Source organism: Staurois parvus, unplaced genomic scaffold (assembly GCF_062004578.1).
Source record: "Staurois parvus isolate SC_StPar_1 unplaced genomic scaffold, SC_StPar_1.0 ptg000594l, whole genome shotgun sequence".
Taxonomy (NCBI): domain Eukaryota; kingdom Metazoa; phylum Chordata; class Amphibia; order Anura; family Ranidae; genus Staurois; species Staurois parvus.
Genome location: NW_028318390.1, coordinates 2,680,933 through 2,707,598, shown reverse-complemented (window position 1 = coordinate 2,707,598; position 26,666 = coordinate 2,680,933). Strand labels below are relative to the sequence as shown.

At 40.0% G+C, this 26,666-nt stretch overlaps 1 protein-coding gene across 1 annotated transcript in view; it reads right to left on the bottom strand.

Annotated features, from left to right (window-relative positions):
* The window catches only part of SLC6A2 (solute carrier family 6 member 2), a 769,042-nt gene that overhangs the window by 9,206 nt on the left and 733,170 nt on the right, over window positions 1-26,666 (bottom strand). The window contains exon 14 of the mRNA XM_089692558.1: window positions 8,224-8,295. Within this exon, the coding sequence (XP_089548684.1) occupies window positions 8,224-8,295 (72 nt within the window). The remainder of the gene's footprint in view (window positions 1-8,223; window positions 8,296-26,666) is intronic.

Genomic DNA, 26,666 nt, shown 5'->3' with positions numbered 1-26,666 from the left:
TTAAGATAGAGGATTTGGGCTCATTAAGTTTGTAGTAAGAGACGTCAGCATAGTTCTTGAGATGTGTAAGTATCGATTGGAGTGATTTATAGGGGTTGGTGATCAATAGGATGATGTCGTCTGTGAAAAGGCTGATTTTGTGTTCTTTTTTAAAGTGGGTAATTCCCGTGAATGTTGGGTCATCTCTGAGTTTAGATGCTAATGGCTTGATGAGTAGGGAGAACATTATGGGGGAAAGAGGGCAGCCATGTCTCGTGCCGTTGGATATGAGGAAAGGTTGTGAAAGGGTGCCGTTAGTTAAAACTTTGGCAGATGGGTTGGAGTAGAGGGATAGGATTGCTGAAAGCATCCAGCCTGTAATTCCAAATTTCTGGAGTGTAAGTTTCATGAATTGCCAGTGAATTCAATCAAATGCTTTTTCAGCATCTAGAGACAAGAGTAATGAGGGTGGAAAAACATTTTAGGTGCAACACAACAACAAGAAGTTAACTCTTCTATATACAGAACAAATATATAATTTATAAGGTCTCTTACCCTGTAAGGATAACCACTATAGAATAATTCTCTGACCCAAAGAATGCAAGGCACCCCTTCATTAGGTGTAATACACAATAATATTGTTTTAATAGTTCATCTCACAGAGTTAGTATTAAATAATTCCACAGTTTTATTGTTTTATATAGGATTGTTAATTCCCCAAATATATTTATTATATGAATTTCATATTTTCACATATTTATTTTACAACTACATTTTATATATCGACTTATCGTCTCAATTATGTTTTCCTGTAGTTTTCGAACGTTTATCTGTTCTTCCATATATTTATTTGATTTGGACTGTATGGACACACAAAGAAAGATACTTTACCAGAATGAGGATTTGTTCACGTTATATTGCATTTTGCATTCATTATTGAATTAAAAGCCCAATTCCAGGCTGGACACATTCCCTTCACCTCTTTAAGGTCCACCTCCCTCACTGTTTTTTTTTTTAAACTTTATTTGGTCTGGTCATGTAACGTTATGAGTTTTTTTCTTCCTCTAGAAAGTAAGGGATCCTGAAGAGAATTCCACCATGTAATAATGCTGCTGTTCTTTGAAGCAATTTACTGTGATCCTGGGTCAGTTTGATTACGTATCCCCATAGGGTGAGTTCTCAATGCCTTGGGCTCACAGGAAGTGTGTTAAATGATGTTGGGTGTCATTCAACCAGGAAGAGTACCATTGCTGAATCATAGAGCAAGTGCTGGGGTAAGCATTGCAGTGAGAGCTGATTTTTTATTTTACAAAGTTCTCGAGTTGGGCTTTAATTATAACTTTATTGATAGCACTCAAATAAATGTGTATTTATATATATGCACCACTATCCTCTATTTAAAAAGATTATTTATAAAAAAAATGGGGTACTGTGGGAAGACATGATATATTTTCATCAGCTTAAAGAGTATTTCCACTTTTGAAGCTAAATTGGGATAATACATACAATATATTTGTCAACATATCCCCATTCACATAGCAGAACTTTTCTTTTTTTAGATGCTCTTTTCTGGAACTTTCTTCAAGGTACAATTCTACTTTTTTCTATTTGTTATGAAAGGGCTAGGAAGCTGTGTTTGCCATAATCCCTGTCTGTACTTTGCAGGTAGATGATATATCATCAGTTCTACTAGATATGAACACTGTGGTGGTTATTTACTAAAACTGCAGAGTGCATTATTTAGTGCAGCTCTGCATAGAATCAATCAGCTTCCAGGTTTTGTTGCCAAAGCTTAGTTGAACAAGCCTAAGTTAGCAGCTGATTGGTTACCATGCACAGCTGCACCAGATTCTGAGTGCACCAGTTTTAGTAAATCTGCCTCTGACTGTCTTAACAAAAGGTTGAAGGTTTAAAAGCTGCAGGACTTCTTCATTGTAGTTTAATGGGAACTAGACTCAGCCTGTACGCAGCCCAGCTATTGGGACAGATTATGCTGAGCTAGCTAAGAAATGCTAGCAGTCAGCCTTGACACTCCTGAGAATTATAGCAAAATGGAAGAAATAATATAAAACAAAAAAGTTTGTTTTTTTATGTTTTTTTTGGTATGCTGTATAAATGGAAACACAATACAAACATATAGTGGAGTTTTCTCAAATTTGACTGCAAAAGTAGAAATATATGTTAAAGCTGATCTCCAGGTTTACTGTCCCTTTAGCTAGTTCATTTGGGCCAAGATTTGCATTCTCTGAATGAATACAAAGCTTCCTCTGATTGGCTGAGGCAGACAGATGAATTCTGATCTCTGACTTAGCCAGTCAGAGGAGCTTTCAAAGGTTTCATTCATAGAATATGAAGCTGCCTATGATTGGTTGAGTGGCACTTAACCCAACTCAGTTTTGTTTCTGGGCGTGAGCCAGGAAGTTCTCATCTTAATCCTGGAACAAAAGGCGGTATACTGTAAGTAGCTGAGGCTACATACAGTTTATAAAGTGTGCTCAGCAGGCACCTGAACTAGGTAAAAGGACAATAACCCCGCAGATCAATTCAAAGGTGCCAAAGAATTACATTCTTGAAGAACAAAATTGGAAATGCGGCGTTAGCATTTTAAGCCCAGCTGAAATAGCAGAAATTGATTTTTAGCAAGCTAGACATTGCACCAAAACACTCAACTTTGACATGGTGCCCAGTGCACTCCATGACCTGGTCAGCTTTTCCACGTGAAAATGATGTTGCACTTAAGAATTCTTTTATACAGCAGTACAGTACTGAGAAGCAGGGGCGGACTGACCATTTGGAAACTCGGGCACTGCCCGAGGGCCCTGGGTCAGTAGGGGGCCCCATGAGATGCCCCTGGTACCTTTTTCATAGGCTTTTTTGAGTTTGGGCAAGGACACAGTGGCCCCATGATCCCCTATTGCCCGGGGGCCCCATGAGTTGTCAGTCCGCCCCTGCTGAGAAGTAAGATGGTGAGAGACTTCCAGTAGTAGTAAACTCCATTTGTTGACTTATACCTACAGATAAGCCTATAATAAGAATTCCTGTAGGTACAGTGGATATCTCTTAAACTTGAGGTGTTTAGGCGATATTCTTGCTTTCAGCCAATGACAACATCAGTGCATGCACACTGCATTCTGAATTAATAACACACTGAGTGTGTCATCCATTCAGAGCTTTCTGCAGCGACTGTGACTCCCGTGCACATGCGCAGGAGTGACATCATCATGGCTCAGCCATTTAAATGGCCATAGAGAGCAAATCCTGAGGGCCGGTTCACACTATAGAAGCGCAGTCCATATGCATTCCAGATGTGCTTCTGCATGCACATTTTTGCTGAGTTTTTCGAGCGATCCAGTGTATTTTTTATGCGTTTTTTATACATTACGGTGCGTTTTTGATGCTTTTTACTGCATTCCAGTACAGTTCTGTGCGGGAAAAATGCAGCCTGTTCTATTGCTTTTTTTCTGCATCTGGAATGCACGGAAACTGCAAGCACTGATGTGAACTATGACATTGACAACCATATAACCTACTTTCTGTGCATTTTGAATGCAGAAAAAAAGCACAAAGAAATGCATGTAGTGTGAACTGGCCCTGACGGAAGACCAGGTTGGCTTTGTTTTAACCTCTTTCTGTCTGGCCAATGCCGATAAATGGCCGGACAGGGGTGCTGCCAATGCGGGGGAACATTTCTAAACGTTCATTGCCTGTGCGCGCTCCCTGGGAGCACACAGCACTGCGATCTGTGCCCGCTGTGTCCGGTGCACACAGATCACTGATTGGCCAATGTCACTTTCTGACATCATTGTTTACTAGTTTACTACTTGTGAAATCTTTGAATGATCACAGAGGTCACATGGTACAAGGCTATTCACAACAGCCTTGTACCATGTGACAAGCTGTGACCAATCACAGCTCTCACGGTATTTCTCAATTGCTGCAGGAATGCAGCCAGAGAGAAGGAGAAATGATTGCTTTTACAGCCTTTATGGGTGCAACAGCAATCAGTATATAAAAAAAAAAAATCTTCATCACTCCCCACAAGTAGTACAGTGTCACTATGGTGACACTGTACTGCTAGGGTGACAGCATGTAAAAAACAATACATAAATAATAATATAAAAAATAAAATAAAAATTTAAGAACATTTTTTGAAAAATTATATATTTTTTTAATAAACTGATTTGGGTTATTTTTCTTTTTTTTTTACCAAAAAGATAGCTGAATATATGTTGGCCAAGATTTATAAAGAAAGATTATTTATTTGCAAAATGTTATAAGAAAAACACTTTCACAAAATGTTTTGTTATTTTTCTTTTGTATAGCAAAAAAAATGAAATCCCAGTGGTGAATAAATATCACAAAAGAAAGTTTTATCTGCCTCAAAAAAAAGGCAAAAAATTTAATTTGGGTACTGTCACAGAGCTAGTCTCCCCCCCCCCATCCCCCGGCTTCTGCTTGCCCCCCCTCCAGCATCCCCTCATTCTGCTGCCACCAACAATCTTCCCCCTGCTGAGGGAGCATCCTGTTCCTCTGGCAGAGCACCAGAAAGTCTGGTACCCTCCTGTCACCCCCCTCTCTGTCTCCACGGGGATGGCACGATCCCACTCTCCTGTGTTCCGTGCCTGCCAGAAACAAAGGCCGCCTTCCCGGTGTGGGGCCGGCATCAAAGGGGCGGGGCTTGTTGCCATGGTAAACCGACGCTAAGTCTCAGGTTACCACAGGAACATGCCCAGCTCGGAATATAATGCGGAGCGGGCCCCCGGTCCCTGTGTGTGGTTCCTGGTTGCTTCCCCTGCGGCCCGACCTCCCCACTGACCCCCCCCTCACTAGCCTCCTCCACTGCTGGTATTCAAAAATATAGATAAAGCACTTTAATACTTTGGAGGGGTAGCCTATTGATAAGCTCAAAGATCGCACCTATTAAAGGTGTGGGTGTAAACCAAAAATTATAATATAGCAAAAGGAGTAGTAGTTGCCATGAGCCAACTACCAAAGTAGGCAATAAACACCGAAGCAATTTAGCTTATATGTAAAATCACATATTTTTAATATTCTTTTGTAGGGAGAAAAAGGTAATATCCGTGGATCGTGACGTGTACAATCACTGAATACACATTAAAAACAATGAAAGACAAGCAATCCGGATAGCAACATTTGAAAATTTCTTGTACTCACTTTTGACTGGTTTGAGACATACAGCAGCATAGTAGGAAAGGTAGCCAAAATTCAGCCGTGTATCACAAGGCTTTGTGTTGTGAACATATATATCATACATGCACAATAATTGCAGTGAGACAGAACATTAGCCAAAAATATCAGTATATCAGTAAGAGTAAATAGTCTACCCTGATGGAAAAATATTTTAACACGGCAAATAGTCAGAATTACTTAATTTCAATCCATAAATACCTTGAAATTAAGTTCAATATTCAAACCTTTAGGAACAAAAGTTTCAAGAGTGGATATCCAAAATTTTTCTTTCTGTAACAATAAATTATGAAAATCACTCCGTCTTGGGGAGATGTTGAGAGAAAAGATACCTTTTACCTTAAAAGCATCAATTCGTCCATTGTGGACTTCTTTAAAATGTTGGGCTAGTGGATTTTCTCTACCATTTTCTTTAGGTTTATGTTTAGATCTAATATCTCTAAGATGATCACCTATGCAAATTCTTAATTGACATTTAGTTTTCCCTATATATAGTTTTTTGCATGGACATTCTATCATATATATGACCTTGGAACTAAAACAATTATTACAATTACAGATATTATAGGATTTAGTTCTCCCAGAGTTTGGAAACATCTTAGTTTTGTCCACATGGGGGCAAATTTGACAATGTCCACATGGAAACATACCAGATAATGTAGGTTGTTCAGTTAGCCAATTACTTGATATTGGTTTCCTATATTCTTATTTTACTAATAGATCATTTAGATTAGCTGCCCTAATTGCCACTATTGAAGGTTTTTCACCTACTATATTTGCAATAATAGAATTAGCTGTCAGTACATGCCAGTGCTTTAACATTGTATTTTTTACCTCTTGCCATTGGACTGGTGAGAGCAGCCATGTTACTGCGCCATGCGATATGCCTCATGATCTGGCGGGAACACTGCATGAGGAACAACTCGTAATATGAGGTCAGATCATTACCCTAACGGGAACTGTGTGGAAAACCTACTCTATATTTACAACATGACAATCAAGTCTCAACAGGCTGAGAATTCATGTTCCTGGAAATGGCTAGGTCATTAGCCAGTATAACAGTGGTGAGTGTGGTGCATTGTCAAACATCATTAATTGTTGTTGCACACCTCATCTGAAGTTTTGCAATTTATTCTCAGCTTCACTATACATTTGCCATGGTGTTTATCTGGAGGAATACCCAGAAGGGATAAAGATATCTACATATTTTCATGATATATGGAGGCTTAAACCGTATTCAAGCTTTGAAGGAACATGGGACAGTATGAATCTTTCAACATTGTATAATTCCATGGAATCTCCTTCTTGCACTCTACAAATAGACATACTCATTCCCTTTTTTTAACCTGCATTTCTTGCAGTTCTCACGCATTTAATGATCTTGATTATGCATATCTTGCTATATACTTGGCTAATGTTTTGTCTCACTGCAATTATTGTGCATGTATGATATAAATGTTCACAACACGAAGCCTTTTGATACATGGCTGAATTTTGGCTACCTTTGCTAATATGCTGCTGTATATCTCAAACCAGTCAAAAGTGAATACCACAAGAAATTTTCAAATGTTGCTATCCGGATTGCCTGTTTCATTGTTTTTAAACTGTATTCAGTGATTGTACATGTCACCATCCACGGATATTACCTTTTTCTCCCTACAAAAGAATAATAAAAATATGTGATTTTACATATAAGCTAAATTGCTTGAGTGTTTATTACGTACTTTGGTAGTTGGCTCATGGCAACTACTATTCCTTTTGCTATATCTTCCACTGCTGTGCCTGGATTTCCTGTGTGGACTGTAACCCCTCGGTGCCTGGATCTGCCATGTGGACTTTAACCCCTCGGTGCCCTGATCTGCTAGGTGGACTCTAACCCAGCAGTGCCCGGATCTGCTTTGTGGACTTTAACCCCCCAGTGCCCGGATCTGGTGTGTGGACTTTAACCTCTTGGTGCCCTGATCTGCTAGCTGGTGAGTAAGTTAACCCCACTGTTCCTGGATTTCTCTGCCCTGCGTGGACTTAGCCCAATTCTACCCAAAACCCTTGCCCAAGGACTCCAACCCCTGCAGTGCCCCGCCGCTCTGGCCTATTGAACCCAGTGGACTATCGGCCCCCCCTGCAGCCCCATATTGTCTCCCTGACAACTCTACTGCATCGCTGTGTCTTGTGTTGTTCTGTGTACTAGCTGCCCGATCATCTGTAACCCCACGAAACCCCCCAATAAACGCCCGCACATCGGGTTCTGTGCAATCTGTCTCCGTGTGCTCTCTCTCTGCACTCCTAGTATGTTACAGGTACCGTGTTGCATGACTGCGCAATTGTAATTCAAAGTGTGATATCGCTGAAAGCTGAAAATTGGCCTGGGACTTGGGTGAAAGTGTCCAGAATTGAAGTGGTTAAGGTAAGTACTACATACATACTAGGACATTATGGCTTTAACCACCTGGGCGGACCATATTTGTTTTTTTAATTTAGGAGTTTACTACCACTTTAAGTTCAGCTTTAAAGTGTAATTAGATCCACTGTCAAGTTTTTTTTTACTGACTATGTCCCTGCTAGGGCGATTTGCCCTCTATAGTTTGCCTTCTATCCTGGTGAGCACTGGCACTCGCACTGAAAGTGCAAGAAAATCCAAAAGTCTGAGTTGTCACTAGAACAAAATAGAGGGAATATCTTCCAACGGGGATATTTATTCTGGTGATAACTGTCTAAAATGGGATTTACCTCACTTTGGAGAAATTTTCTCCCATATCTTATTGTATCTACAGGATAAGAAATGAATACAAATCTCTGAAATGGCAAAAAAAAATATTAAGGCTTTTAACTATTCCCTACCCCATTCAAAGTAGAAAAAGGTTTGGGATTTAGATGTAGAAAAAATGGATAACTCCTTATATTATTAACACCTATAACTTGTCCCTCTGATGAATCATGTGAGAATCAAGCTTTATAGACCACACTGAGCATGCAATAAGTAATATCAGAGTTTGAGGAATCAAGCCAAAACAGTTTAAAAACAATTTGCAACCCCACCTTAAACTGTCTTATATCTCCTTGCTGAACAAGATAATACTCATTTTCTGGGGTCATACAGTATCCAATCTTCTAAAAAGCAAACAAACAAAGAGAAAAGTGTGAATGCAGGTGTACATATAAATATATTACAGAAGTAAAAATGTTACATATATTGAATATGATAATATAAGTTAGGTAATAACAACAATTCTTATAAACAAAGTTAACAAGCAATTCCTTCACAAGTACTCATAGACAATAAATCCATCCATTATCGCATGCAAATAGTGCCCAGTGTAAATACTGCACACAAACACATATGAAATCCTAAGTGAGTAAGCTTCATTTTCTTTTAGTGCTATTCTTACTTTTTCTATATCCGCTAAATGTTTAATGGTGTATTTTGATGACACATCAGGTCTAATGTTATTGATTTTAGCTGGTGGAAATGTAAATTGTAACACATAAGGGAATACATATAATGAAAAATTACACAATTTTAAGTTTTTTTTTTAAATATATTTATGTTGAACACTATTTGAATATTATTATTCATAAAATGTTTATATGTCAATATTTCTCATGGAGGTATTGATGGTTTCTTCATACAAATTAAATGAATTATTATCATTATTGTATTGTAATTATATTATTTATGCCCATAAATAAGAAAACACACAGGTGTCATATTTTTTTTAGCCACACGATGGTGCCTGCATTTGGATACCTTCTTCTATTAGCAGTCTATGAATCTATTGCTTTCAATGCAGCTTGCATATAATGCCATAGACAGACTGACTGCACCTCTCTTTCCTGAGGCATACTATGTAAGCCCTGGTTCACACTGAATGCAACTTTGAAATCACGCTATTTTACTTGAAGTAACACGATTTCAAAGCTGCAGATCAGTGTGATTCGTACCTCCGATTTCACTGTGGCTTGCAACTTCCATTAACAGGAGTCAATGCAAGTTGCAATGAAATCGGAAAAAAGTAGTGCAGGAACTATTTTTTAACTCGTGCTACTTCAAATCGCACTGATTAAGACAGTACCATAGAAATACATGAGATGCAACTTCAGGTGCAATTTGTAACTCTTATGTCGCACCCAGGGGCGGACTGACAACTCATGGGGCCCCAGGCAATAGGGAATCATGGGGCCCCAGTGTCCTTGCCCACACTCAAAGCACACCCAAAAAAGCCTATAAAAAGGTACCAGGGGCATTTCATGGGGGCCCCCTACTGACCCCGGGCCCTCAGACAGTGCCTGAGTACTCGAATGGTCAGTCCGCCCCTGGTCGCACCTGAAGTTGCACTTGTGTGAACCAGGGCTAAGTGTGTGATGAACAGTGCTTGTTTGAGCCCTGGAGGATGTCATCATTTATTGAAACATGTAGGGCTGAGCAAGACATACTGACATCATCAGGCATGTTCACATTGAATGATCGACACCAGAATTTTATGTATAGATAATTGCTTTCTAATCCTCTGCTATGGCAACATTTTAAAAGGTTTACAATACAGTGTTTTCCTGAATCTACACAACTGGGAGTGTCTTTGCATGTAACCTTTTTGAGTTGGAGGTACGAAGGGGAAAACAGATGATCTTTGGAGGCTCTAGTGAGTGGATACATTTCTGTGTGAGTTATGACTACTCAGTTTGTGAGCCTCATGGCACTCTGGTAAGCATTCAGCTTGGATTCTCTGTTTCTACACTTTGGAGTATATGGGTTACAGACTACTCACTTGTTTAAGAACATCATCACTGAGACTGTGAATGAGTGCACATAAGCACTTTCTTTTTGGGAACACTCTGTAATATGCAGATGCATGTATGTGGATGCAAAATTCAACTTGTTATTAATTATTGTGTATAGTATTTTTATTTAGCAAATCATTCAAGGTAACACTTTTTGCACATGTATTTATGTGGATGACCAACTTAATTAGTTTTGTATTTCTCTCAGCATTTGAGGCATTATGTGTGAAGAGTGCACTTAAGCATTTGTTTTCGGGAATATTTCCCTCATATGTACAGTACATGCTTTTTTATAGATTCACAATCAAAAAATGTATTATTTAATTTACCAATTGAGGCAATATTTGTGAAAGTTACCTACATAGTTGGTAAAGTCGAATAAATACACCAGTCCATCCAGTTCAACCTGTGTGAGTGTGTGTACGCATTTATGTCACTACAATTTCCCATATCCCTGTATATTGTGTCCACTAAGATGCTTATCTAAAAGTTTTTTTAAATTATCGACACTTCCTACAGATACCACTGATTGTGGAAGTGAGTTCCCCATCCTTACCGTTCTAACAGTGAAGCACCTTCTACGCAGTTTAAAGGCAAACCAAATCTCATCCAACTTCAAGGAGTGACCTCATGTCCTCTTCAGCAACCTGAGACTGAATGCTAGAATCACCAATTATTTATATATTATGATCATATCTCCTCTAAAGCATTTCTTCTCCAAGGAGAATAAGTTTAATGTTTGTAGCCTTTCTTCATAACTGAGGTCCTTCAGCCCCCTCATTAGTTTTGTTGCCCTTCCCTGGGCTCTCTCCGGTTCTAGTCCTTCCTGAGGACTGTTGACCAGAACTGAACGGCATACTCAAGATCCAGCCGAACTGATGTTTTGATAAGCGGTAAAAGTATAGATTTATCACTTTAGTACATAACCTTTTTTATGATGTTAATAGTCTGCTGGCCTTGCTTACTGCAGCTTGACATTGTATGATATTGCTGAATTTGTCATCCACTAGGACCCCCAGATCCTTTTCCATCCTCAATTTTCCCACAGACTCTCCCCCCTAGTGTGTAGCTTGTGGATATTTTTATCCCACATTCATTACTTTACATTTCCCTACATTGAACTTCATTTGCCATGTATTTGCCTATTCCTCTATTTTATCAAGGTCTTCTTGTACCAATATCCTGTTGTAAAAATATTGCCCTGCTTATCTTTGTATCGTCAGCAAACACTGGGATTGAACTATTTATACCAACCTACATATTGTTTATGAACAAGTTAAACATAACTGATCCCAGGACAGAGCCCTGGGGCACCCCACTTATGGCTCCAGACCATTCAGAAGATATTTTATATATTTATAACCACCCTTTGAACATGCCTCTGTAACCCGTTTTCTATCCAGGTACATATACTATTATCAATGCCAACAGACCTCAGTTTGCAAATTAAGAGATTTTATGTCAAATACTTTGACGAAATTTAGATACACTACATCCACAATCCTTCCTCTATCCAGATCATAGCTCGCTTCCTCACAGAATGCTAATAAGTTGGTCTGGCAAGAACGATCTTTCATAAATCCATGCTGATTTCTACTAATGATACTATGCTCATCAGCAAATTCTGGGATAATGTCCTTTATCATTCCTGCCAAGAGTTTAAAAACTATTGATGTTAGGCTGACCGGCCTGTAGTTTCCAGATATGTATCTTGGCCCTTTTTTGAATATTGGTTTCACATTGCTTTTTGCTAATCTGCTGGTACCATTCCAGTCACTAAGCTGTCATAAAAGAATAGGAATAATGGTCTAGCCATGACCTGGCTAAGTTCCTTGAGGACTCTTGGGTGTAAGTTATCTGGTACTGTGATTTGTCTGGTGAGAAGTAATTTAACAACACGAGCTTTCATTAGCCAAAAGTGTACACCTCTGGCTGTGTTTCTAACTCTACCATCATGTCTATTCTACCCCTCCGTTTCATCTGTGCAGCCAATATCTGGAAAACCGAAATCCCCATGATGATAACATTGCTAATTCTAACCGTGTCAAAAGATTGGTCTCCTCTTCATCCTTTAGGTTAGAGGGCCTTTAGCATACACCCACTAAACATTTCCCTTTTGTTTCTTCCCTTTGAAGATCCAGCCACAAGGATTCCACCTCCTGCCAACGCTCCTCAATAATCACCTCAGCATTATCAGAACCATATATAAGAGAAAAAAAGCCTTCATAGCTCACAAAACACACTCTTCTACTCCTAGGAGGTGTGTGTTATGTAAGCAGTATCTCTGCATTGTCCTGTGATGTGTCTGGACTGGGCAGACTACATGTATATATACACTATTTCTGTACAAGCTTGTGTTTTTATTTTTATTTTATATAATAAAACCATTTAGTGAGCACTATGAGAGTTCTCTCTTATATATGGGTCTGATAATGCTAAGGTGATTGGAGAAGAGCACTGTTAGAGCTGGATCTCTGTAAAGGAGACCTGATTATCAGTTTACTCCCATCTGGGGATTCTTGCCAGATAGACCTCATGATTATATAAAGGTAAATTTGTAAAGGTGAGCAGTTTGGAGTTGCACTGGGTGAGGAGTGAACACCTTTGTGTGTGAACTTAAAAGAAGAAGTGCACTGATCTTATTATTGGATTGGGACTTATTTGCTATTATTAGTTATTTCATCACAGAGTTTTATGTGATGTATTTATAAATAGTTGATGCACATTTAGTGTATGCACTGATATGTGATGCACTATATTTTTTATGGTTATTGTATCATATTGTAACACTGGATTTTGATTTGATTATTCACTTATTTATTTATATATTGATATCAGTTGGAAATTGATTGTTGATTTAAACTGGTGTACAAATGGCAGTGGGGATGGTGCTCATCATGCTATTTAAAAACCATGAAAATAAATTATTTTGAAATAAGAACCAACTTTATAGCATTTCTGTATATAAAACAATGCATTCATGCAACTCTTTTACTATTTCCAGTAAGAATAGAGCCTATTTATACAGACATGCAACTCTTTTACTGTTTCCAGGAAGAAGATATCCTGTTTATTTAGTTAAATTTGGTAATACATTAATGTATCTTTTATAGATTAGCTTTTTGACTGGACTGACTGATTAAAACATTTTTTACAAATTTTTAAAGTTTTAATACTTTCATTTAGCCACTAGAGGTCAGTGTTGTAATGTATATATAACTTTACAACCTTGGTGCTTTTGTTTTATATTTCTAAGAAAGCTTGATGGGAGAGAAAAACAAAAGACAGCTTTTCCTAACCTTGATAACGTGCTAGTTACCTGGCTGTCTCTTCTTTCATGAAGCCAGAATTCCTTAGCTGCATAGTTTTTAAAAAATATATTTTATAGAACATTTTCAATAAGAAATACAATCCAGCATCAGATCATAATATACTGTAGATGTAATGCAATGAAAGAAAAAGAAGGGTGATCAAGCCCCAGACAATATATAATAGAGCAATAAATGTTATACCAGGGAGGAGTAAAATGCCAAGATAAACAGTAATATGTGAGATCTTAGATTGTATCCCCATACCTGTGTTTCCTTAAAGCACTTCATTAGATTCAAGGGACGCTCACTGTTGTGGAGACATGGATGGGTTTTTAGAGAATGGTCTCTGCCATAAGGCAAAAGAGAGAGTGCTCCAGCACCACTCCCAGTATCAAATTATTAACGACCTAATGACCTTTAACTTCAAGACCTGAAGCTGGAACATTCCCAAGGTCTCTAATACCTCGATTTTAAAGAGATTACAGAGAAAAAAAAAATAGATTTCAGAGGGTCAAAGGAAAACTCCCCCAGTCGTGGATTACTTATCGTCCAATAGTGCTAATAGGATACCATATTAGGAAATGGGTGATGGCCTGGTAATATAGTAGTTCGGATGCTGAAGGAGTGTAGTAAATGTAGTAAATGAATCCCTCTCAGAGATGGTTGATACTATGTTGATAAACTCTCGCCATTTGTCAGAAAAGTGTTTGGTGGATGTATGGTGGGATAGTTCCATGTCTAATTTTTCTCTATACAGAAGTATTAGATCATGTTTTATGTCTGTTATCATAAGAGGAGATGTTGAAATCCATTTTTTTTAAATCTGTTTGAATTAGGCTTCCTGCCACATTTCAGTTTTGATATGGAAGCACAGGGTGGCCAGGATCCAGTCCATTGCATCAGAGGACTAAAGCTCTTTGCTCCATGAGCTGACTGAGGATGAATGAAGGGTCTTAATGAGACGAGAGTTCAATGGCTGGTACATATCCAATATGGCATACAGTTGATTTTGCAGCAAGGTATCAATTAAAGAAGGTTGAAATATCCAGCCCGTACTGGGACAGACCTCTGACATATAGTCTTCAAGTTGTTGGACATGCAGAAAATGTTGAGTGGGTAGATGGTACTGGTTCATCAGCTCAGTAAATGATTGTGCAGACCTAGACATTGTGTTAAATAAAGCTGAAATGCTGATTATCCCTCTGGATGTCCATGTACCAAAGACTACATATTGTTGAGCATGAGGGAACATCGGGTTTCCTTGTATAGAGCAGTAGCTTGACAGCTACAGAGACAATCCTAGTTTGCTTCTAACCTCTTTTCAGGCTAGGATGTTATCTCATATTAATAGATTCTGTCATAAGGATTGAGGCAAGGAGCGCAATTTGCAATGCAACAGAGCAGCCAGATTATAATTGTACACCATGTGAGACTCCAGGTCATGGTTAGTATATCTAGCAGTATGCAGGATCCAATTTAGGCTAACCAGTAAAAGGCATGATAAATTATAAACCCTGACATTCGGGGGGCCTGCTACCCACTCGCTTCTCGGGAGATACAGTTTGGTCAATGAAATACAAGGTCGCCGTCCACGCCATAGAAAAGATGACCAAGCTCGATTTATCTTTTGGTTTGGAGAAGATACAACAGGCATGTGAAGCTGACCATTTTAAATACTGTAGGTGACATCTCTGAAAAAGCGAGAGTGGAAGGTCCATCCATGTCTCCATCTTACATATAATGTTTGCTATTACAGGGAGAAAAGTGAGATAATAAAGGGAGGAAGGCAATTTACCTATCCTAATAACCAAATATTTGATGTTTCCCTGATCAACCGAAAATAATGGAACTGACCCGTGAAGGGCACCCGGCATGTTAGAGGGGAAGGATTTCGCTTTTACATAAGTTGATACAAAAATTGGAACAGCGACGGAAGCGTGCCAACACCTCCTGTATTGTGGAAAAGTCCGCTTGTGGTTAGAAGTGAATATCAGGATCTCGCCATCGAAAAGAGCTACATAGGTCTTGTTGACCGACCTGCACCCCATGGAGCTGTGACTTAAAGAGAAGGTATCAAGAAAGTCATTCCAATGATAAGTAAAAAAGTAAAGGTGAAAGTGGACAGCCTTGCCTGATCCCCTTATATAACTGGATTGTGTCAGAAATATGTCCCGCTGCCACTACTTTAGCTGAGGAGCTGAGTACATAGAGGAGATCAGATGTAAAAGAAGACCCAAAAAACCAAACCTCCGAAGAACCAGTGAAAGCCATTGGAAGCTTGCATTATCAAAGGCCTTCTCGGAGTCTAACGTTAAGATAGCCAGGTCCTTGGAAGGGTTCGCCCTCACATATTTCAGAGCTGTTAAGACCTTTCTTTTATTAAAAGTAGCTGACCTGCCCTTAGTGAAGCCCACCTGTGCTGGATGAAGGAGTGAGGGCATGATGGCTGCTAAGCCACAATCTTAGAGAGAACTTTACTGTCTAAGTTCAAAAGGTATATCGGACAGTAGGGGGTCTCTTTTTTTTGGGGGGGGTCTTTTTTTTTTTTGCAATTAATTTAAGCCAATAGGCCCAAAGGAAGAAACTGCGCCCCCTTCCCAGATGCCTTGGAAGACAGACAATGATGTTGGCGTTAGCATATCAGCAGTAAAGTTTATAGAACTCCGGTGCATAACCGTCTGGGCTGGGGGCATTACCATTTGCCAGGGAGGATATCGCTGATGGGACTTCTTGGGCTGAAATGGGGGCATTGAGTGACTCGAGAAGAGCTAGGTTAATGTCCAGCAATGATACCTGATCCAGGAAAGCGTTCACTGTCTGCAATTCAATGTATATATAAAGTAGTATAGAATGATTCAAGAATCCTATTAATAGCTCTTGATGAGGAAATAGGGTCTCCCTGTCCATCTTTCAGAGTGTGAATATGTATGGGTTTATTGGGGCCCTTACACAGTCATGCCAGCAATTTTCCAGGCCTTGTTACCATATTTATGGTATTGTAGATCCATAAATCAGTGGTGGAGGTGTTCCTGGGTCTCTGCCCAGAGATAAAAAAAGACGCTTGGCTTCATGCCAGGGAGTTTTGCTATGCAAGCCGAGCCTGAGCATCCTGAAAATGTTGGCTTGCAAAGTTATACTGTCAGGAGGCATTTTTCTTATAGAAGGAAGTGAAAGCAATGATCCTGCCTCTCAGGAAAGCCTTAATGGCTTCCCAGTACAGACTGGGGTTGTTTGTGCAGAGACAGTAGTTTCATATTCAGTCTATGTGTCTTGAAGAGCATGTCGTAAGTCTGAGTTATGGGCAAGATAAGAAGGGAATCTTCACAGTCTTGCAGTGCCCTGTGATAAATATTTTGTCAACTGGAGCAGGACCGGACTCTAGTCTGATATCGCTATATCATGTATGGAAGGATGTCTAGTGTATTGCAGTGATTATGCGTTGCAGAAAAAATAGTCCAGTCTAGTTAGTGTACAATGTGGGTGGAGTAAAATGTATATTCGTTGTCTGCAGGATGCGCTAAATGCCAAACATCGACTAATTGCAAGGCTGAAGCAAAGAGCGTAAGGGGAGTATCAGGATTTGGAGATAGGGAGGTAAGAAGAGCTCTCCTAAGGGACATATTCACAATCGTATGCATAATGGTGTTAAAGTCATTCCCTATCAGAAGAGGTTTATTTAGGTGAGGTGCTTGATGGGACGAAACCTTCTGTAAAAACTGTTTAGTATGGGAGTTTGGAGCATATACATTAGTAACGACTAAGTTCATAGTTGGGAAGCAGAGATGAAATGAAATAATGCAGGCCTCATCATCACTGGTTTCAGATACCACGCTGCATATCAAATTTATGTGGAGAAGGATGAGGATACCAGCCTTCCGTTTGACCGAAGCGAATCTGTACAGGTGACCCACCCATAGTGCCCTCAAAGGGCAGATGAGTCTCCTGTAATAAAGTTATATCATATCTGATTTTAAACAACATCAATGACAGAGCACTGACATACGTTTATTCGACGACTGTAGCCCTTTAACGTTCCACTTAACTATCTTCATAAAAGTACCAAATGTAGAGGGGTGAACATCGATCCAAGAGATCCCTGTAAACTACCCTAAAAAGCCTATATAGAGAGTAGCAAAATATGGGGTCTGATAAGGTGAGAGATCCCTGTAAACTACCCTAAAAAGCCTATATAGAGAGTAGCAAAATATGGGGTCTGATAAGGTGATAGAAAGAAAGAGTGTGTAGTTCCCAGGAGAAGTTGGATCAAGGAGATATTGAACCCAACAGTGGTAAAGCAGAAACACAAACAATAAAACAGCAGTCAGCATTGACTTCACTTTTTTCTACATGTAGTACCAACCATGTGGACAGCGTAACAATGGGTTCAAGAACTATCTGCAATGGGAAAATAAAGTTGGACCCTGAAAGCTGTCATGTCTCCTGTAATGCAATAACAATGAGGACAGGGAGTCCCAGCAGTAGCAATCAGCCCATGATACACTGTGGGGGCAGCAAAATGTCAATACACAAAGACAATAATTAACATCATTGTGCGTTATCAGACAAACAACTATAAACTTTCAAACTAATTTTCAAGCCTGAGCATAATAGTTAGGCTAGGCTTACATGGCTGACAGTCCCTTTAAGTAATGAGAACCTTGCCACCCAGAGTGATAATGGGATTTTGGATGGCCAAAGTTGTTGGCATACCAAGGCTGTTTTGGTGGATGCTTCTTCAGGCTAATTGCTCCTTGGGATCAGAAAGGGGCAACGTGGTAGAGGAAGCCAAATTGTGCGGTAGATTAGCGATTGAACGAACAAAGGCTTCTGCCTCCTTTGAGTGTATAAAAGATTTATGGTCCCCAGTAGGAGTATTTAGACAAAGATTGGCCGAGTAGGCTAGCATGAATTTGAGTCCCTGTTGATGCAGTGCCGAACAAATTGACTGAAAAGCTTTATGCTTCCACGACACCTCTAAAGAGTAATCTATAAAGAGTAAGAGCTTGTGGCCATTGTTTTGCAAACAGTTGCGGAAAGACTTCAGTATAGCCACTGTATCGGCATAATTGAGACAGCGCACAATCACTGGTCTGGGGGACCGTCTACCACTTCAGGGGGCACTTAAGCGATGAACCAGCAAACACAAATGCTCCTGCGCTTGGGTATGGACTCGATGCAGGCTACAACCACATTAAGAATGTCCTGGAACATGCACACCTTGGTGCCCTCAAATAGACCGGGGGAATCCAAATATACTGAATGAGGAAATAAAAAACAGAGGGCGCACAGGACTAGTGCATTACGATAAAAAATGTTTAATAAAAAATAAAGTAGGTGTTGTGCTCACAAATGACAATATAGTCAAGGCACATCATAAAGAACAGCTGGGTCAACACCGCTCTGAGTAACAGTCCGCAATAGGGAGTGTAGACATCCAATAGTCTGACGCGTTTCTAGGACTTTCCTCTTCCTCAGAGCCACTTAAGCGATGTGCCCACTCAATCACACAGCTTGCAGAAATACCCAATGCCTCAGGGATGTGTGTACCATAAAGGTCTGGTAAAGAGCTTGCATTGTCTGTTTCATAGAACATATTGTCTTCAAAGTATTCCTTCTGGACCAATTTTCCATATCATCTATTTTCTTCAAGTAAGTAGTTCTGGGTTTGGAAGACTTGCTGAGAAGCTATCTGCTATTGATACAGCTCATCCTCCATATCTGAAAATCGCAGCTCTGCCTCAGTGATTATTTTAGTTGCTCTATCCCATCTGAGACTGCCCTGACCACTGCTGAAGTAATAGTGGGGGACAGCAGCACTGACACTGTGCAATCTTACCATACTGATCATCAGGGAGAGGAGATTCTGCCAGCTGCACCACGTCTCCATCTTGCCCTGTGTCCATGCCATCAACCATCTCATCTTCCTGAGGAGTGGGGAGAGGAGTGCCAGATTGGGTCTACATAGCAGTTTAGGGGCAGCTCTGCACTAGATACTGCCCTCAATCGGTGACAATGGGAAGGTGATGCAGGGGGCTTACCCTGAAGAATAAGGCCAATTTTTTTTGAGAGCCCAGCTGGATCCACTCTTGGATGCTTCCTCTACATGTGGCAACGGAACCAGAAGTAGCTGCACACTTTTGAGTCAGTGACTTGGGGAGTGTTGAAACTACTGTATCAGCATGATAACCATGAAACTAATATTTTCAGAAAGTGAGGTTCTTTATTCACTCAGTATAGATTTCCTTCAAAGGAAACCTGATTGTATTCAAGTGAATTAATTTCTGATCTACTTATTTATTCTGGTTCAATAACCCAGAAAACATTGAAGTCAGAAGGCCAGTAAAGTAGCCAAGGTACATTCAGAGGATTGGCAGTAGCAACGTATAGTATTTCACTCTGCATAGGTTTCTTTTAAAGCAAATCTCTGGAAAATAAAAGGATGGTCCACAATATGTATGCTGTAATGGTTATAGACAGATGTCCTGCTTAATTACATCTGCATCGGATACCTATAGGCTGATCTTCAGTGCTATGGAGGCTAATGCAGGTTGAGTGAAAAAAAGATGCATGCTAGTGAACTTATTAAAGGGTTAGTCCACAAAAAAAAAAAAAAAAACACACGCACAAGGGTGGAGGTAACTGCTGGCATATTATTTCTATTATTATTTTCTCTGCTCCCTCCCACATTGAAGGCTCAAGACTTTTGCTTACTGCTATGCTTTATAAAAATGCAGCACACACTATATTTCAGTAACGGTGTCCCCAACAGATATAAGTGAATGTTGGGCTTAACCCTCAGAACCTTCCCTCTCTTTAATCTTGTTATACTTTACACCTGTGCCCAATTAGCATCCACTAAAAAGATATCCTTTATACAGTCCAAATGTAAAATCTATAGACTAAATTCAAACCACCCTGTTAGAAATACATGTGCATCTTAAGAGTGGTGATTTTAAAAAAATTTTTTAGACATGTTTTCCATGTGTTTTACACATGTTACTATTCATCTCTATGGAAACGAAATCAATGATGCTGCAAGTTGGGGGCAGAACTGGCAGCCGATGTGCATAGACATATTTTTTTGCGCTTCTTACCATCTGCAGAAGAAGAAACAGGATGGGAATGACAGGTTGTAAAGTAAGCTTTTAGATGAAACACCAACTCTATGAAAATGAAATAATTCCACCCTTATAGTGCCGCAACACCACTGTAAAGGTTAATTGTTCATTTAATCTAGGGGCAGATTTCTAAAGTGTTGTTAAACAACCCACATCATCAAAACCAATCAACAAATGCTGTATTGCATACTGCTCATACTCAGTCACTATGGGAGTTGGGGATTTTGCAGAGCAGTGTTGACAGATATTGCACATGTTTTCAGTAGGTTTCTATGCTGAACAATTCTTCCCTATCACATCTGAGCAGTCCATGTGACTATAGTCATACATGTGGATGTATACACAGTGGTAAATGAGAGTCCACATCCTCCTCCATGCCCAATAACCAGCAAAACACAATGGGGGGGGGGGCGGTATGTTACACCTTGATTGATGGAGGCTTTACCTCCCTGTTATTCTAAGACACAAGCTGGAGGGGTGTGACACAATATGTGACTGGCAGAAATCCACCCATGCCATGTCATAACAAATAAACATCTGGTTTCAAATAGACATTTGTATGACAATTTAAAACATTTTATTAATATTAATTTATATGTTTACTCTATATCCCAAAAGCTGATTTTTTTATTTTAAACATGTGAACAGTGACAGAGTACTAGAAGCGCCTCGAGCCGTTGTTTCCCTACAGACAGGCTAGGACAGAGCTGGGTTATGTGACAGCTGTAAGTTGAATAGGAAGAAGGTACTTCGATTTTTTTTTGTTTTTATAAACCGCTTAAGGCCCGCCCACAGTACATTTATTGCTGCAGGGTGGGCCCTGTGTGCAAAATCACGTATATATACCTGACTTTGCATTTCAGGGTAGCGGGCGCGACTGCCCTACCCACGCCGCTGATCGCAGCCCTGGGTGTTATTCACTGGGTCCCAGGCGGAGATCATCGACAGGGAGGAGGGCTGCATTGTTTACCAACAGCCCTCCTCCCTGTCAGTTTGAGCACACCCATCCCGATCAGTGTGCTTACAGTGAAGCACACACCCCCTGCCCCCTAGTAAAACACTCCCATCACACAGTTAACCCTTTGATTGCCCCCAAATGTTAACCCCTTCCTGCCCAGTGACATAAGTACAGTGTCAGTGCATTTTGTTAGCACTGGTCACTGTATTGGTGTCACTGAGGTATGTCAGTGACACCAAGTCAGTTTCCCCAAGTGTCAGAATGCCCACTGCAGTCCCGCAGTTCTGCTATAAGTCGCTGATCGCTGCCATTATTAGTATAAAAAAAAAATTCTGGTATATATACTGCCATGTTTAAACGCTATAACTTTCACGTAACCCAATTAGCTTACACGTATTGGGATTTTTTTTAGCAAAGACATGTCTCAAAATACATTTTGGCCTAAATTCATGACGAAATTTGATTTTTAAATTGTTTTACTGGACATGTTTAATAGCAAAAAGTCCAAAATACTGTTTTTTTCTAAAAATTGTCGGTCTTTTTTTTTTTATAGCGCAAGAAATACAAAACAGAAAAGGCGATCAAATACCACTGAAAGAAAGCTCAATTTGTGGGAAAAAAAGGACATAAATTTAATTCGGGTGCAGCACTGCATGACCATGCAATTGTCAGTTAAAATAAGGCAGCATCGTAATGCAACCCGCTTCTTTAACTGCTAGAAATACTGCTACAGGGCTGCACAGGTGCACAAAATCAATTATATAAACATGATTCGTGCTCCCGTGGTTTTCAAGCCCCTCCCAGAGAGCGTCAGATTGCCCGTCAGTACACCAGTAATCACATTTAACCCCTTGATTTCCAGGAACCTGCTCATACACAATAAACCTCCATTGCTAGTATAGTGTCTGAACGGATCAATATCTTTGATCAGATCAGCCCTATACCAGTGTTCACATTAGTATAGTGTCCCCAAAAGCACAGCGTTAGTGGAATCAACCCCGGCACCTGCCAGCACCTACTTTTAGCCCCTATGCTTACCCCCCTTCTCCCCCAGCAAGTGCAGTATCAGTAGGTCACTGTCCCTTGATACATTGCAAACAAAACCGCATTGTTCGCAGAATCAGGCCTGATCTCTGCTAGCACTTGCCAGTAAATTTTGATGACTCTCATATGCAGCAGAGTGCCAGTACTAGTGCTGCTCTACATTTTGGTGAACTGGCAAGCACCAGCGGCCTAGTGCATCCTGGTCTTTCACATACTAGCACAGCAGTATCACTTGGTGACGTGGTGAGTCCCATAAGTGCAGCACAAGCTGGTGCGGTGGCGAGCACAAGTGTTGTCCCGCAGCCACCAAGAATTTGCACACAGGCCCGTAGAGCCCCTAGTATCCTTCCGGATGTATTTGCAAATCCCAATTGGCAGCCCACAAGTTTTGAAGCACCCGTACTTCCACCATTCACTGCCCAACCTGGAATTCAGGTGGAATCAGCAAATTTAAATACTCCCCCTGATTTTTTTGGAGCTATTTTTCATGGAAGATCTGTATGCATTGATTGTGGATCAAAGCAATTTATACGCACAACAATTTATCACCGCCAACCCAAATTCAAACATTGCCAGACCATTCACATGGAAACCCATAACAGTTTCCGAATTTTTTGGGGGCCTAACCCTCAACATGGGCATTACTAATAAAAATGAATTGCGGTTGCATTGGTCCACAGACCCGATTCATCATATGCCCATGTTCTCTGCTGCCATGGCCAGGCATAGATATGAGAGTATAATGTGTTTTATGCATTTCAACACACTCTGTTGTCCTCAGGGACACCCTCAGGGTAACAAAATTCGTCCCCTCGTAAATCACCTGAACCACAAATTTGCATATGTCTATACTCCCCAGCAAAAAATCTGCGTTGATGAGTCCCTCATTCATTTTTCTGGCCGCCTTGCATTCAAATAATTTTTCCCCAGAAAGTGTGCCAGATATGGGGTCAAGATGTATAAGACCTGTGAGAGAGCAACAGGCTATACATGTAAGTTTCGGATTTACGAGGGAAAATATAGTCACGTGGAGCCCCCTAGATGCCCAGACTACATGGGGAGTAGCGGCAAGATAGTTTGGGATTTGGTGTCATCCATATGGGGTACCACTTATACGTGGACAATTTTTATTCAAGAGTGCCACTATTGAGACATTTGTACAATCTTGGAACTGGCACCATGCAACCTAATGTGTGCCCACCATTAGAAGTGGGTGGATGCAGGGCGGTATATTCTAATGGTGGGCATACCACACACTTTTTCTGGCAGAGATTTCTTCTCTTTTTTTCATTCAGCCCACAGGCTGCACACAAAAAAAAAAGAACATAGCATATATACCCAACAAGGACCACCGACGTACTGGTACATCACTGGACTTTGAATGGTTATACCAGGATGATGCTTACATGTGCAGGCATCATCCTGGTATAATTTTTTTCAGCTGGCGATTGTCTTTCATGATTGTCTTTCATGAAAAAGCAATCCTAGTGGCTATAATTGGATATCCTCCTGCGCTTATATGGGTGAACCTAACTGTTAGCTGCTACCACACTCCCCTTATACCAATAAGTATAAATCAATATATAAAAATAGTGAAGCGCTACTAAAAATAATTCAAATTACAATAAGCTAATAATAATAATAAAAGTGATAAACAATAAAACACTGTGCTCTGATCTGCAAGGATCAATAAAGTACAAATATTGTGATGATGACAGTGAATGCTTGTGGCAATCCTCTGTAATAAATTGGAAAATATTGCAAAAAATAAATAAATATAAATAACCCCCTTTACTACCCATACATGGGTAATATATGGTGATTAACCAAAAACGTGGTCCCTTACAATAAGGGAAAGAATACACATATGTGTTTAACGTGCAAATTGACGGTTAAATAAAGTGCCTTAATACAATACATATAAAAACCATATTCAAATGGCTGATAATCCCAAAAAATAGTCCAAAGAATATATATAACTGTGATCTTTAGACAACAAAACAATCATGCAGGTGATGAAGTGCTCTAGTGATCTTCACTCAAGTGTCAAAAAATCTTCAAACAGCAGCAATGCCTGCTCACCTCCACACATTGACCCTGGGGGCCAACACGCTTTTAGGATCACCTTAAACCGGATTCTTAAGGTTACTTCCTTCACCCAGGGACAAACAGATATCTCATATGCTCCTCTGTTCAGCAACTCTTACTCCTTGGATGGTACTGCAATACTGCTTTTACTCCACCTCCACTCCGGATCATATTAGTGAAACATAAAAACAGATTCCTCCATAGTGCAATATGTTTTAATAGGTAAATATATTAAATAGCCATTGTTACACTCACTTGTGCTCCAAACAGAAATCGCTATTCACCACATCCTATGGGTGTACTGCATGGGCTGGGTGTACGGCCTCTGCGCCCGGAAGTGCGTCACCGCATAACCGGAAATGGAGTACCGACACATTGCGTCACGTGCCTTGTGACTTCATCAGGGTTAACCCTGATGAAGTCTCGAGGCACGTGACGCAACGCGTCGGTACGCCATTTCCATCAGGGTTAACCCTGATGAAGTCTCGAGGCACGTGACGCTGCCTTCCACAGCCTTCTCAGGTGTTCCCGTGCCATCGGGGGAACCTGAGAATGCAGCTGGTGTTTCTGCCAGCTGACCATAGAGTTGATAATCTCTATAGTCTAAGAAATCGGAAGCTATGAGCATTTCATCAACTCAGTTTCACAGGATATAAACAGCACCATTTGTAAAAGCATCTGATAACACTGATTTTGATGAGATTAGATAATGTAAGGGCAGAGGAGATATCTAGAGTCTGATAGACCCCAGATTTCTAAAAAAAGAATATAGGACAATTTCCCTCTGAAGTTATAGGGGATATTTGCATTCCCTGTGATAGCATTAAAAGTGATCAAAAAAAAAAGAAAGGGACAGTGTAAAAATAATTTTAAAAAATCAAAATAACTTTAAAAAAAAAGCACCCTTGCACCTGCATGCGCGAGCGTTGACCCTGTGCTGGTATGTAAACCGCAGTTGCACCATGCATGTGAGGTATCGCCACGAACGTCAGATCAAGGGCAGTAATTCTAGCACTAGGCCTCCTCTGTATATCTAAAATGGTAGCTTGTAAAGGCTTTTAAATTGTTGCCTATGGATATTAAACATGTATGCAGTTTGTCGCCATTGCACGGGGCATACACAGTTTTAAAGCAGGTCATGTTTGGTATCTAGCTACTCGGCATACCATCATCTTTTATATCTTACCAAATAATTGGCCAATATATTGTGTTTTTGTGCATTAAAAGTATAAAAAGTATATTTAAAAAAAAAAATTTGCATTTGAAAAATCACTGCGCGAGTACTATGTGACATAAAAAAGTCAACACCCACCATTTTATTCACTAGGGTGTCTGCTTTGAAAAAATATATAATGTTTGGGGGTTCAAAGTAATTTTCTAGCAAAAAATACTGATTTTTTTTATGTGAACAAAAAGGGGTTTATTTACTAAAGCTGGAGAGTGCAAAATCAGACTCACTTCTCCATAGAAACCAATCAGCTTCCAGGTTTCATTGCCAAAGCTTCATTGAACAAGCTGAGGTTAGAAGCTGATTGGTTTCTATGCAGAAGGGAGTCTGATTTTGGACTCTCCAGCTTTAGTAAATAAACCCCAAAGTGTCAGAAAAGGCTTGGTCTTCAGGTGGTTAGAAGAGTGAATGATGTGTGACATAAACTTCTAATGCTGGGCAAAAAATGCCCCCACCGCCCTTTTTGGAAAGTAGACACTCAAAACTGTTTGCTGAGAGGCATGTTGAGTCAATAGAAGAATTTATTTTTTAGTTAGAATTTAGTTTTTGGAAAATGACAAAGGAAAATTTTTTTTTTACACAAAATTATCAATTAAATGATTTATTGCTCACACATGCCATAGGTATATGTGGAGTTACTCCCCAAAATACATTCTGATACTTCTCCCGAGTATGGGGGTACCACATGTGAGAGAATTTTCGACAGTCTAGCCAAGTACAGGACCCTAAAATCAAATAAGCGCCTTCGGGCTTTTAAAGGGCTTTATTTCCTCATTACACTTCCTGACTAATTATCACAGTTTCAGAGGCCCTGAAATGCCAGGATGGCACCAAACCCCCACAGATGACCCCTTTTTAGAAAGACACCCCAAGGAATTTGATAAGTAGCATGGTGAGTATTTTGCATATCTCGTTTGTTGCCACAAGTTTTTGGAATCTGAAGAAAAAAAACAAAA